Source organism: Pantherophis guttatus, chromosome 1 (assembly GCF_059756535.1).
Source record: "Pantherophis guttatus breed Tessera chromosome 1, ASM5975653v1, whole genome shotgun sequence".
NCBI lineage: Eukaryota > Metazoa > Chordata > Lepidosauria > Squamata > Colubridae > Pantherophis > Pantherophis guttatus.
Window position 1 is genome coordinate 102,642,870 of NC_142063.1, and position 13,630 is coordinate 102,656,499.

At 37.5% G+C, this 13,630-nt stretch overlaps 1 protein-coding gene across 3 annotated transcripts in view; it reads right to left on the bottom strand.

Annotated features, from left to right (window-relative positions):
* Positions 1-11,213, bottom strand: part of TSG101 (tumor susceptibility 101) — a 33,849-nt gene extending 22,636 nt beyond the window's left edge. For 2 of the 3 annotated variants that reach the window (XM_034416934.3, XM_034416935.3), the window contains exons 1-5: positions 10,626-10,830; positions 7,592-7,676; positions 5,756-5,821; positions 1,081-1,244; positions 488-614 (exon numbers count right to left, since the gene is read on the bottom strand). In XM_034416934.3, coding sequence (XP_034272825.1) covers positions 488-614; positions 1,081-1,244; positions 5,756-5,821; positions 7,592-7,676; positions 10,626-10,667 — 484 coding nt within the window. In that variant the 5' untranslated portion in view covers positions 10,668-10,830. Of the gene's footprint in view, positions 1-487; positions 615-1,080; positions 1,245-5,755; positions 5,822-7,591; positions 7,677-10,625 lie in introns of all 3 variants that reach the window. The other variant, XM_034416936.3, reaches the window with a different exon arrangement.
* Positions 11,214-13,630: the final 2,417 nt, after the last annotated feature.

The following is a 13,630-nucleotide window of genomic DNA, read 5'->3' on the forward strand; positions in this document are numbered from 1 at the left end:
ATCTTGCGACATTACCTTTAATACCACAAAACTACACATGCCTATTCCAGGCCCTTAGGAAGGACTCGATATGTGGATAAAAATGCCAAAAACAATCTAAATAACTGGCTAATCAACCAGAATAATAAATAAACACAATATTTATTGATCCCTTCTTTGATTATGTTTGTAAATAACTCCTATTTCCCCCACAACTCTGTGAGGTGAGTAAGGCTGAGACAGAGTGACTGGCCCAAAGCTGGCTTCCATGCCTAGGAGAGGACTAAAACGAACTGTCCTGTTCTCTAGCCCAGTGCCTTAACCATTAGACCAAAACTGGCTCTATTATAACAGTTAAAGTTATGACAATGATTTTTGCAATTATTGTCATTCTGTAACAACCCAAATAAAACATCATAATAGGAGGACTTTTTCAGAGAAACAACCCACAAATTACATGTTTACACCCACGATTATTCACATATGATAGTGGATATAAGATGCTTACTGTTTGGTGGCCCTGTTGGTTGATAAGGTGGATAGGAAGCTGAAATGGTCGGTCGAGAAAAGACGGGAGGTTCCTCTCCAAACACCACAATCATAACTTGGATCAGTCCTATTAAATCTGATTGTGGCTGGAAGTTAAAGCAGAGAAGACAGTTACTTTTTTTCTTCTACAAAAATAATTTGGTTGCTGTTATCTGGACCGCTAGCTTCATCATCTCATCAGTTGCTGAAAATTAGCTGGTTATCCTTTTCTTCCATGTTAAGATTTCACTCCCCTTAGTTGTCATTCAATTAACAGAATTGAATGTCAAAACTGAACATGGGAACATGCTTCATGATACTGTCAATTCCCATCAATGAATTATACTAATTACAGACAACAGCAATGGTTATTTCAGTTGCAATTCTTAATAACAACAAACATTGCAAAATTATTAAGATTTAAATTTTGTAAGACTCTATTATATTCAACAGAGCTCCAAGTGTCAAAGTTCATTTTCCTATTATATTCAACAGCCAGAGAAATATGAAATCAGTATTTATATCTCAAAAGAGTTTATTATTAATGCTTAAACACCTTAAAATTATACTTACATGTTTCCATTCATGTAGATATGGAAGATATATCCTGCCATTTGCATCAACATGCTTCCCAGTTTTAATTGTCATCGAACTAGTTGGTTTAACAAAACAGATTGGGGGATTGAATGGATATGTATCCAGTAGCCACAGGCATATTGGGATGTTGTAAATGTTGCCTAAAGAGATTTTTTAAAATGATGTTATATATATCCTTGTTGATAATAAATGGTTCTATGATAAAATACTGAGGTGGCATAATTGTTACTATAGTATATTTAAGTGCATAGGAATGGTTTTGTAACACAAAACTGAAGTATTTTTATAAGCACATACAACATGGCTTTGGAAATTAATAAACAAAGTATTAGGAAAGCAAGTCTATTATACAAAGCATCTGATACTTAGTTACACTGCATATAACAATCCTCCTCAATTTTGTCTACTTTTGATACTGGTGGATTTATTTGCATTTTATCACACTGAATCTTCTAATCCTCCTCAACCCTCAGAAACCAAAATAAACATTTTAAGTGTTCACCACCTCCCCACTTTCCATTATCTGTTCCAGACAGATGATGAAGAGCCAAAGTTTTTGAGGAGCTAGTTCCGAGTAGATGAAGATGAGAAGGGGAAAAATGTTATTTACACACAATACAGAGACTGGCTGGGAGTTCTGGGAAGCTAGGTATAAGCATGCAACCTGTTCTGGAAGAGTAGACTTCTATTTAAAAATTGAACTTGCATCAGATTGCTTGTAGAGAATCAAAAGAATAGGTCCTAATGTCTTTTGTAAACATGTCCCTGAAAACTGGAATTGTTATAATTGGTTCACAGCAGCAACATCATATGACATAGCTAACTTTGGAGATAGTCATACAAATCTGGAACAGATAGTTACAGCCAATGTATCTTCAGAAACCTTTTGAGAGGTCCACTTCTATGAATTATATATGGGTAATTTTTTAATCCAATCTGATTGGATATAATTTCCGTATATTGTCACCTGTTTTCTGCTGATCAGTCATCTGAAGCCAGAGAATGTTTCAGGAGATTGAGATTATTAAAAAAAAAGTTAAGTCTTGATACTGATATCTCAACCCAATCTTCCCTACCTGCATGGCACCTCTCCCATATTGATCCGCACAGAAATGCTCATGCACCCTTCCAACCTGCAAAATACCACAGATACCCCCTTGCACTCTCCCTGACCCAGGCGGTGCCTCTTGCCCAATTGCTCACAAATTCCCCAAATTTCACTCTCATGGAACTAATTGGTCCTGGCATTCTGCAAGTTAGATATCTTGGTTCAAAAACTGTTGCCCTATGATGCACAGTTTTGCCCGTTTGAAGGTTACAAACAGACAAGGGAGTTTTAGTAATATATAACTATTAACATCATCCCTCAAAATTAGCAAATAAGCATTCAGCAATATCAGCAATACGACACTAATAGTGTTTTTCTCACAGATAAAAATTTAAAATTAAAATAGGATTAGGATTTTAAAAAGCAGTAAGGATAATAGCACTATTTTTGTACAGAACACTTGCTAAGAATTTTGGGACACACACTCCTATAAAATGGAAGTAGTGAAATCTCTGGTCCAAGTCTTCTTATATTTTTATCATTGCAGAAAGTTGATGCAGATTAATAGCACATTATGAACAAACTCTCCCAGGTGAACTGACAAATTCTGTGTTCAACATCTATCTGATCAAGATTCAGAGATAACTACAGCAATATAGTCAAGTTCACCATAGCAATTAGCAGAATATGGCAGCAATTACAAGCAATCAGATTTCCTTGTGCCATGGAAGCTCAAAACTTCTTTGTAATAGGGTTTTACTCAAAATTCCTAACATTTCTCACCACCTGTCGTTGAGCTTCTTCTGCTATGTTAGTGCTAAATGAAGTGTAAAACATTTAAACTATTTTAATGCTATTGCATTGCTAACTACAGTATATTGGTATCTGTGAACATCATGACAGACAGATATGTAGAGGTTATGCAAAGCATTCAAATGAGATGCTTCATAATGTGTGGGAGCATGGAATATAGGACGTGTCAAATTTTTCAGCTTTCAATTTCCAAACATTAGGGGTGCTCAAAAATTGTGAGAGACCTTGGGAATTGTAATATTTTGGTTACTTTAATATAATTTAGAGGTGCTTGGTAAATAACTACATAAATATTGTAACATTTTAACATTTTGCTTCATCTGACAGGTTCAGCTGCCTTTCTCTTTTTGTTAAACATTATTTTGTCTGAGAGTATTAATACCACTGGCCTCGTTTCCTGTGAGTGTGATAACTAATCTGTAATGGTTCTAAAAAAAGAACAAGACTGGGAACATTCACTCATATGAGCAACATAATTGGGCCTGGCAGAGACTTGTTGCCGTCTGAGCTCCCAACACTGCAAGACATTCTCAGATATAGCCTATTGTTAAGAGAACAAAGTAGTGATGATGCTAGAAACTACCCTGCAGCCAGCCTTGCAAGAGACATATATCCAAAACTGCTTGAAAAGTGGGAACGAGTGAAGTTCTTTTGTGACCCATCGTAAATTCACGAGTGACAATCTTGAACAAGATCCAAGAGACCTGGGATCAAGCCAAAAACATATCTCTCAGTAGAGGAAAGCTAGATGTCAAAGAGACTTTCACTGTGAAACTTGACAAACTGACATCCTCAACTGCAAGTGTGAAATTGTTCTGTGGGCTGAATTTGATGAGCCTCTCATTTCATTGAGAGACAGTGTTCTAAAGGATCTCTCTACTGAACAAGCATATGGATATAGGATCACACACGCAATAAGGACAGGAGAACTTCCCACAGATCTGGCTCTTCTGGAAATTGGTCCTGTAAGCCATTCACACTGGTTGACAACTGCAAATAGGCTTTGTCCAATATGGGTTTCAAACATGGCTTTAAAGGCAAAACTCTCCAAAACTTAAGAATGATAGTTGAATACATCGTTGGTGTGTGCTATCCTTGCTGGTTCAACATCAAAGTAAAACATTCCTGGATTGAAGGCCTGTGTCATTTGTTGATCCAGCTGCAGCAAGTCAGATTGCAAAAGAAGGCTGTAGTAGATGTTTTGCCAACCATTCAGAGTTCAGCATGGTACGTTTTCAGTGAAATGAAAAACCAGACATTGTTGTGTTCAGATGATATTCAAGAGAGGACAGCTGGTGTGCAAAAGTTCATTGACTTGAGGGGTACAGACAATGATGTGCTGGGAGATTTTTCTGTATGTGCAAGAAAAGCGCCTTTAATCAACGCCAGAGCATCCACTTTGCTGGAGCTGACTGACTGGTCTGAAGGTGTACATGAGCCACCTTTGACGTACAAATTGACTACAGCAGAAATAAAGAAGTTCATTGATGAACCAATGCAAGTACCACAGTGGCCCTGTCATGCTCAATCAATAGAGAGATGTGTGAAACAGGTCACAAAGGCAGCAAACAGAGTGTATATACATGAGAAATGTGAGGGTTATATCAGAGGCCGAGAAGCAAGTTGGCAGCTGATGTTGAAGAACAAATCAAAACAAGACTTGATGAAACTTGCTTAAATATTTTTGTAACTCAGGTAATTGCTTTCTGATATTAGTTTATGATTACATGGATTATTTTTTGCTTGGCTAGATAAGATTCATGCAAAAAAAAAAACCTTTAATTTTTTAGCACGAAGTGTAATTTTGAGAAATTTTTAACAGTATTCGGGTTACAAGGGACTGTTGTGGGGTATATGATAAGACATGGATTTACCATACCAAGCTGAATGTTGTGCAATTGCAAAAATAACAGATGATTTGAATTCTTAGTGTAAAAATACTTATTTTTAGAACTGTCACTGAAAAAAATTGCAAAAATTAATTTTCACTCCATTAAATGACACGCCCTAAATTAGATGTCTTTGAATCACCATCAGCCACATCTTTTGAACAACATGAGAAGCTCCTTCTAGCTGATTCTTTGGGTATGCATATGCATAGCTACTTTGCTTTCAAACCATCTCATTCAAATGCTTTGTATAGTTATGTTATAGAGGCTTGTATCTACCTGGATTTTGCCAACTCTGTTCCAAAGTAATGCCACCTAACCACATGAGAAGAGATAGGAAACTATAAATTCTTTTGCTTTGAGATGGTAATTTTTAGATCGCAATAAGTCTGTGTTTTAGTTTTGCTTTCATTGTTCTGACTGATTTAAAGCAATGTATCTGAAATATGCAAACTAAATACGTTATAAAATGAAGAATACAGTTCATGGTAGTCCTCCACTTACGACTATAACTGAGTCTGGAATTACAGCTATAAGTCATAGCAGATGTTAAGCAGGATTTTACTACCTTTTTTGCACTAGTTATTAAATGAATACCATGGTTATTAAAATCCATTTTAGCCAATGGCCATTTTTTTTTTGCCAGAAGCTAGTAAAAATGCCAAAAATCAGGATGCTGCAAAGGACTGTAGTCAATTGCCTAGCACCGAAATGTGATCATGTGACTGCAGTGCACGCATGCACATGTGGTCATCAGGAGTCCAGAACTGGGTAATAATACCATTTTTGGGGGGTGAGCGGCATTGTAACTTGCTAAGCAATTGATCATTAAGCAAGGACTACATGTACAGAGACAATGGTTTCAAATAATCTATGCAAACAGTTCAAAATACATACATACCTCTGTAATTTACAGGAATGGTTCCAGTAAGGCTCATCAATTCTCTTGATGAACCATCATTAAAGACTGAAAAGAAGCATTGATTTATTCAATATACAGATCACAGACACTGAGCACATAAACAAAAATAAGCATATCAACTCAGTATCAATACTTCATTCGGACCAGAAATAAGTACACATCTTCTAAGAAAATAAATTCTGTACAGTATAAAGTGTTTCACATGTCATTTTGTGCCTTTTATAGATAGCAATGATTTCTTCACTATAGGTTCTATGACAAAGGCTGTTTGCCAGCATTTTATTTTAAAAATGAATTGGCTATAGAAATTTTCAAAACAGACATCAAGTGAAAATAATATATAGTCTAAATGAAGAATATATTATTTATTTCTACCTTACTTGAATATTTTCTTCCTCAAATGAGTGACTACTTCTACCAGTAGAAATAATGACTACCAGTACTTCTAATATTAGAAAGCAAAACAAGATTGTGTGTTAGCTTCATGACCTAACATCACTCACTAAAATACCTTAATTATGAGGTAAACACATAATCTTGTTTCACTTCCTCAGTACAGGTAGTCCTCACTTAACCACAATTACAACAGGCAACTCCATTATAAGTGACAGAATCCTTAAGTAAAACATCATGTGACTATACTGGCTTACAATGTAAGTTATGTTGTGGTTATTAAGGGAATCATCCAGTCATTAAGGGAATAATCAAGTGACTGCAACTTGTGAGTTCATTGTAGCTCCTCATTGACTTTACTTATGGGAAGCCAGCTGTGAAGCTTGCAATGGCGATCATGTGACTAGGGGATTCCGCTATGGTCATAGGTTTGAGAAACAATTTTAAATCACTTTTTCAGCGCTGTTGTACAAATAGTTCTTGACCTATGAGCATTCGTTTAATGACTTTTCAACAGGGTGGATAAAAATCAATGATTTTTTTTAAAAAAATCAGATTTTTTTAATTTAAATCGGATTTTTTTATTTAAATTGAATTTTTTGATTTTTATCAAATTTATTTTAATAAAAAACTTTTGGGGTAAAAATCTATTGTAAGATAGTTTTCTATTTAAGATACATAAATAATTTAGTTTATTCAGCATGAAATCGAGCTTAGTTATGTAGCATGAGGCTGTATATTCTGCAACACTGGGACTAATGGTGAGTCAACAATGGGTCAAAGGAGTAGCAGAGATGACAGTTGCTCTTTAAAAATTATGATTTAAATCGAGTTGATTTAAATCAAGCCTTTTTACTAGTGATTTAAATCATGATTTAAATTGTGATTTAAATCAACTCGATTTAAATCAAATCCACCCTGCTTTTCAAAGTTATGATGGTGCTGAAAAAGTGACTTCTCATTAGTCTTCTCACTATTATCTTGATGTCCCTCGGTCACATGATTGCAATTCAGATCTTGGCAACTGGCATGTATTATGGTGGCTGCTGATTGTGATTTTAACCTTTCCATCTGACTTCCAAAAAGCAAAGTCAATGGGGAAAGTCGCAAATCTAGATCACTTGTCTTCTTAATGATTGCAGTGATTCACTTAACAACAGTGGCAAAACAGGTATAAAATTGGGTGCAGTCACATGATTCCTCACCTAATGATTGCATGACTTCAACAATGAATTTTCAAATTCCAATTGTGGTTGTATGTCAAGGACTAACTTGAGTGGTCACTAAACAGGTTAGTTGTTAAATGAGGAATAGCTCAGTAAAACTATTTCCTTGCAATGCAATAAATTGATTAAATATTACTATATAATAGTTGAATGTTAACAAAAACCATCCTGCAAAATACAGAAAACAGCAAGTTACCATAGTTGTCCATAACAGGTTTGAGATCTTTGTACTGGCCAGTAACATTGACAGTTTCCTGAACAGCCAAGTCTCTGTACTTGTACTAGAGAAAAGAAAAACAATGTTTTAAAACACTTCTAACAGCAAACCCATATATCAGTTTACTAGTGTTTGGAATCTTCAACTGCAGGTTATGACATATGAAGTTCTATGATCACAATGTGCTTTACTTTAAACATTTTTACCTGTGAAATTATTCTATTGGATTATCAACAGGAATTGCAAAGCAAGTATGATTAATCAGGGACAGTTATAATGTCATGATACAAACATGAAATTAGAATGACCCTATTCCATGTTATTTATATGGAGGTCAAAAAAGTAAAGGCATTTTCTAATGAATCAACATTAGGAAAATCACATTGCAATTACATAACATGTAAGTAAATTAAAAGTTAAGTACTTAGGATAGTCCAGAAGTTGCTGAATTCCCAGTACTCCTTATCACTGTTCATTCCTGTATGGTGCTGGAAAAGGAGTCTGGAGATACCTGGAGGACCATAGACTTCCAATCCTTAAGGTGGAAGGATATAGGCTTTATCCAATGGTGCCATTCCACATACAGAATGGCTTCTAGCACTTGAGACTATATTATTCCTTTCCTGGATTCTTTATAATTACTTTGCAGAGTTGGATGATTTGCAAGAAAGAAAATGTGGGTATAAAAATAAGAAAAACTCCTGCTACACGAAACAGAACATCAGAAACAGTATATACACAGAGACACATATAGAAACATGTATGTGTGCAATAAATATCATTATTGGACTGATCAGATGACTGTGGTGATAGATAGCAAGATACAAATACCATTTCCAAGTAAAACTGTCAGTTTTCTCAATATCACTGTTTATGGGATAACAAACAAATATTAAAACCATTTAAACACATTTAATTCTGCTTGGTCCACAAATATGTGTTTGCAAACATGCACATATAAGTTATCTTATGGTTTACAAAAATATCCACAAACTTTATAAAAAGTTGATAAACATCTTTTACATACAATATGTAATAGTCACATTGGATACATTTCTCTACCAACCCTTCAAGATGATGTGTTATCCACAAGTCAAGATGATGCCAAAATGACAACATTCATGTTCTAACATCTAATACAGTGAGTTGTAGCATTCGCATGATGACATTTGCATGCATTGTCATTTGCCCTCCTCAACCTATACTGAAATGGCATATAAGGATTTTTATATGCTACCATATCCAGGTGACAGAGAGTGCACATAAAGGGCAGAAAATCAAAAAGAAGAAAATCCTCAGATATTAAAAAGCCTATTTATTGAAGTGTAAGAGAAACCTAAAAGCAGCGATTCTTGCACCAAATTCATCTTTCAAATGCATGAAAAAATTAATTTCTTTAGAAAGTTTATTTCTACTTCCTTGTATTTCTTTAAGTTAAGTCCTACTATGCAGCTAATTTTTAAAAAATAATAATAGAAAATAAGGAGTGGCTAATTGTAAAATGTTCTGGAAGAAAAAGGAAATAAAACACAAGGGGAGACTAACTGAAAACTTGGAAAAGGCAAACCAAGCAAAGGGTTACAGAGAAAGACCAGCGGCTTTGTATTTGCCCTGAATGCAAAGACAATTTATAGCAGACAAAACCAATAGTATATACAAGACAATTTGGTAGTATTACTTTCAAATAAAAGGAGGTACTCCAAACTTCCTATAACCTGGTCGAATCTAATTGGGGGGGGGGATTGCTCCAAGACTTCAGACACCAAATTCAGCTCATATCTTTTTCTCCTGAGATAACTAGTGTACAGCAGTCCATAACACAAGACTATCTGAGAACCAAGAAGAGGGTAATGATGTACAGAGGGAGAACTTGTTTTCTTTTCAAGACTGTAATAATAAGTTTTGAAACAAACATTCAGCCTTTCTCCCAATAAGGACTACTCGGGGAAGAGAACTACTGGCCTGCAGAAATTTAGTTTTTATTTTAAGGCCCCTTTTATCATTCAGGGATGCAAGGGTGGAGAACTAGAAGAGCCCAAGAAAGCCTTATGTTTTGGGAGAATAACTGTCTTAATTTCAAATCTCCGCACTTTCCGTAAGGCCCTGAAGACGTTTTTATTTCAGCAAGCCGGCCTGGCCTGAATAGGTTTTAGGGTTTTTTAATTGTATTGCTAAGGGTTTTAAATTGGGGCGGCCGTTTAATTTAATTTATTTTTAATTATTTTAACTTTTATATTATATTGCATGTTATTTTAATTCTCGGCTGTTCACCGCCCTGAGCCCCTTTGGAGAGAAGGGAGGGATATAAATATAATAAATAAATAAATAAATAAATAAATAAATAAATAAATTTCAAGATTAAGAGCTGAGTTGCAGGAGATTGCCCCTCAAATAGGAGCCAGAGTTTTCAAAAAAAAATTATGGACGGCTCATACGGGAGATAGATGGCCTCACTGGAAATTCCAGATTTTAGAGATTAGAAAATTCCCTGTAATTACAGCCTCCTGGAATGAGGGAAAACTGACTTCGATGTTTTTCTCTTTAGGCCAGGGGTGGGCAACTGTGGCCCTTTTACAACCTGTGGACTTCAACTCCCAGAATTCCTGAGCCAGCTTGGCTGGCTCAGGAATTCTGGGAGTTGAAGTCCACAGGTTGTAAAAGGGCCACAGTTGCCCACCCGTGCTTTAAGGCTATTCGTGTTGAATTTAGAGCTGACTGTTGGACTAGGCAGGCGCCCAAAGTTTTAGCCACTGCTTATTGGTGGGTGCAAAAGTTGGGTCTCTGGCGAGGAAGCGGCAAACACCGTCAGTTCATGGGGGGGGGGAGTGAAAGGCGAACGCCTCGGAAGGATCTCTCTTCTCCCAAAGGGAGGGAAGGCGCTTTGGGGCTTTTTGCTCTATTGTCGCCGCCCCCCGCCCCTCCCAAAGAAAAGACCGGGCGGAGAGGCCTTCAAAGAGCGCGACTGGGTTGAACCGACTCAAAGGCTGCTTTCAGGAGCAGGCGGGCTTTTTACCTTAGCAAGCATTTTCTTCAGCTGACTCTCGGAAAAGGCCATGGCGGCGGCGGCGGCGGTCCCTCCCTCGGTCGTGCTACCCTTCTACGACCTCCACCACCCCCCCACCCTACTCTCCACTCCCGGACGAACAAGAACCTTTCTCAGCTCCGCTTCCGACACAACCTCCGCGATCCGTTTCCGCTCGGCGATACTGCGAAACGTCACTTCCGGCGGCTAACTGGTGTTTTTTTTTTTTTCCCCCTTTCCCCTCGAAAAAAATAGCAATAGAGTTTTCCCTTTAGTCCCTCTGCGAAGACGAATCATAGAGAGGGTCGGAGGGCGATCCGATTTTCCAGTCTGTTCTAGGTTGTAGTTAATTGGATAGAAATGGGGTGTGTATTAATCACTAAGATAGGCGACTAAGAGCAGAGGGGCTCAGGTTCTAACCCTCCCTCAATTTAGAAAAAAAAACAAACAAAACTATTCGGTGAATTTTCCTAACAGGGAGGACAATTTAGCCAGCGGAACAGCTTGACTTCAGGAGCTTCGTCGCTGGCGGGTTTTAAGAAAAGGCTGGACAGCCGCTTGTCTCCTTCAATTCAATTCAAACTTTTATTGTCAATGCAAAACATGTGTACAATGAGATTGGATGAGCCTCCCTTAATGCAGCCCTCCCCCCAACACAAAAGACATCTCAGCAACTCATAAGTGGGGGGGGGGGAGGGGGAAAAAGCCCTCATACTAACAGACACACAGTCCTATATACATATATGTGCATAACATTACATTATATCATATTGCACCAGTGTAGACATGTTGCACCTTGTGCTGGCCCTGCAAGTCTATCATACTAAATAGTTATGGTCAGTGGTGGGATTTAAGTAATTTAACAACCGGTTCTCTGCCCTCATGGTTTCTTCCAACAACCAGTTTGCCAAACTGCACAGAAAGTTAACAACCGGTTCTCCCGAAGTGGTGCGAACTGGCTGAATCCCACCACTGGTTATGGTGTCATATTACATTCAGAAATCTGACAGCCCACAGGTAGAAGCTATTTTTCAGCCTGTTTGTTACTGCCTATGCTTCTATATCTCTTGCCTGATGGTAGGAGAATGTTTCAAATGGTATACGGTGTCCTGCTTTTTTTTTTTTTTTTTTTTTTTAAATTTGATTTATATGCCGCCCTTCTCCGGAGACTCAGGGCGGCTTACAATGCGTTAAGCAATAGCCTTCATTCTTTTGTATGTTTTTTTTTTTATACAAAGTCAGCTTATTGCCCCCACAAACTGGGTCCTCATTTCACCTACCTTAGAAAGGATGGAAGGCTGAGTCAACCTTGAGCCTTGGAGAGATTCGAACCAGCAGAAATTGCAGGCAGCTGTGTTAATTACAGGGTGCACTGCTTGAGCGGAGGAGGGGGGTGGACTAGAAGTCTTCCAAGGTCCCTTCCAGCTTTTATTCTGATTGATTGGCGACAGTCCTATTCTCTTGACCTGTTGTCAGGTGCAAACAACCAGATTCGTACTTGAAGAGTTATTTATTTATTGGTTCGATTTATATGCCACCCTTTTCCAGAGACTCAGGGCGGCCTACAATGCGTTAAGCAATAGCCTTCATATTTTTGTATATACCTGCTTAGTAGGGCTTTCGCGCCCCCCCCCAAGTGGTGTTCTTTTTTATACAAAGTCAGCTTATTGCCCCCACAAACGGGTCCTCATTTTACCTACCTCGAAAGGATGGAAGGCTGAGTCAACCTTGAGCCTGGTGAGATTTGAACTTGCAGTAATTGCAGGCAGCTGGTGTTACTTAACAGTGCTTTAGTCTGCTGTGCCACCAAGGCTCTTGTTAGCAATTTTTTTGCTCAGTATACACAGGAATCTTTTCAGATTCACAGTTTGCACCTGGGTGAGATTAGATAAGGTTCAACAGCATTGATTGCGCGGGGGGGGGGGGGGGGAGATCAGACTTCACCCTTTAAACTAAGCCCGTCCCCCCCAACTTGGCCAGTCTCTCTTGTACACTTATTTTAGAGGGTTGTAGGGGAAAAAAATATTGGAGGACAGAGCGCCACTTTGAGCTCCTTGATCAAAGTTGGAGTATAAATAAATAATACCAAGAACAATGTACAAACCTTTTAAGTGAACTCATTGTTGGAAGAAAAATCAGATCCAGTTCCAAGCCAGGAGAAAGATGTTGAAATAAAATGGAGATAGGCTGCAGGAAAGAAGGTTTCGGTTTAGTTGGTAGCAGAAACTTCAGTGACAGCCACACGTTTCTGGGGTGGCTGATAAAATGGGGTTGAGAGTAGGTGGCCTTTTATGCATTCTTTGGGGCTTTGTGATTGAGATTTATTTATTTATTTATTTATTTATTTATGTATGTATGTATGTATGTATGTAATCAAATTTCTATACCGCCCTACTCCCGAAGGACTCAGGGCGGTGAACAGCCAAGATAAAATACAGATAATACAAATATTAAAAATCCCTTAAAATTATTAAATATTTTGGCCGAAACACAGATTAAAACACCCAATTTATAAGATCACAAATTAAAAAATTTAAAAAATTTAAAAGAGGGGAGTTAGGCCAGGCCAGATGCCTGTTCCTGTCCACGAATGTGTTCTTTAATATTTTAATGGCTGTTGCCAGTGTTGTGGATTTAATAAGACAAACACAACTTTTAGATTAATCAGAGACAAATTTTATATATTGCGCAATAGGTTCAAGGCTCTGTACATGAAGCGTTGAACAAAGACAGAAATTAGGTACAATGGTTTTATACCCTTCTAGACAAAGGATTCTGTTAACTCAGCAATTCATATGGTCATATACATTTGTCATTTTTAATTGACATTTCCTAATTACTGAGTTTCTTTGCAAAATAGTTATATTTCTTTTTGTAGATTACTGAAGCATAGATTCAAATCATCTTCTGACGATAAGACAACTTTTAACTCATGTGGATCCCCTTGACCTAACCAACCTTTAAGCTGTATGTCATTAGAATGTTCCTTTCTTCTG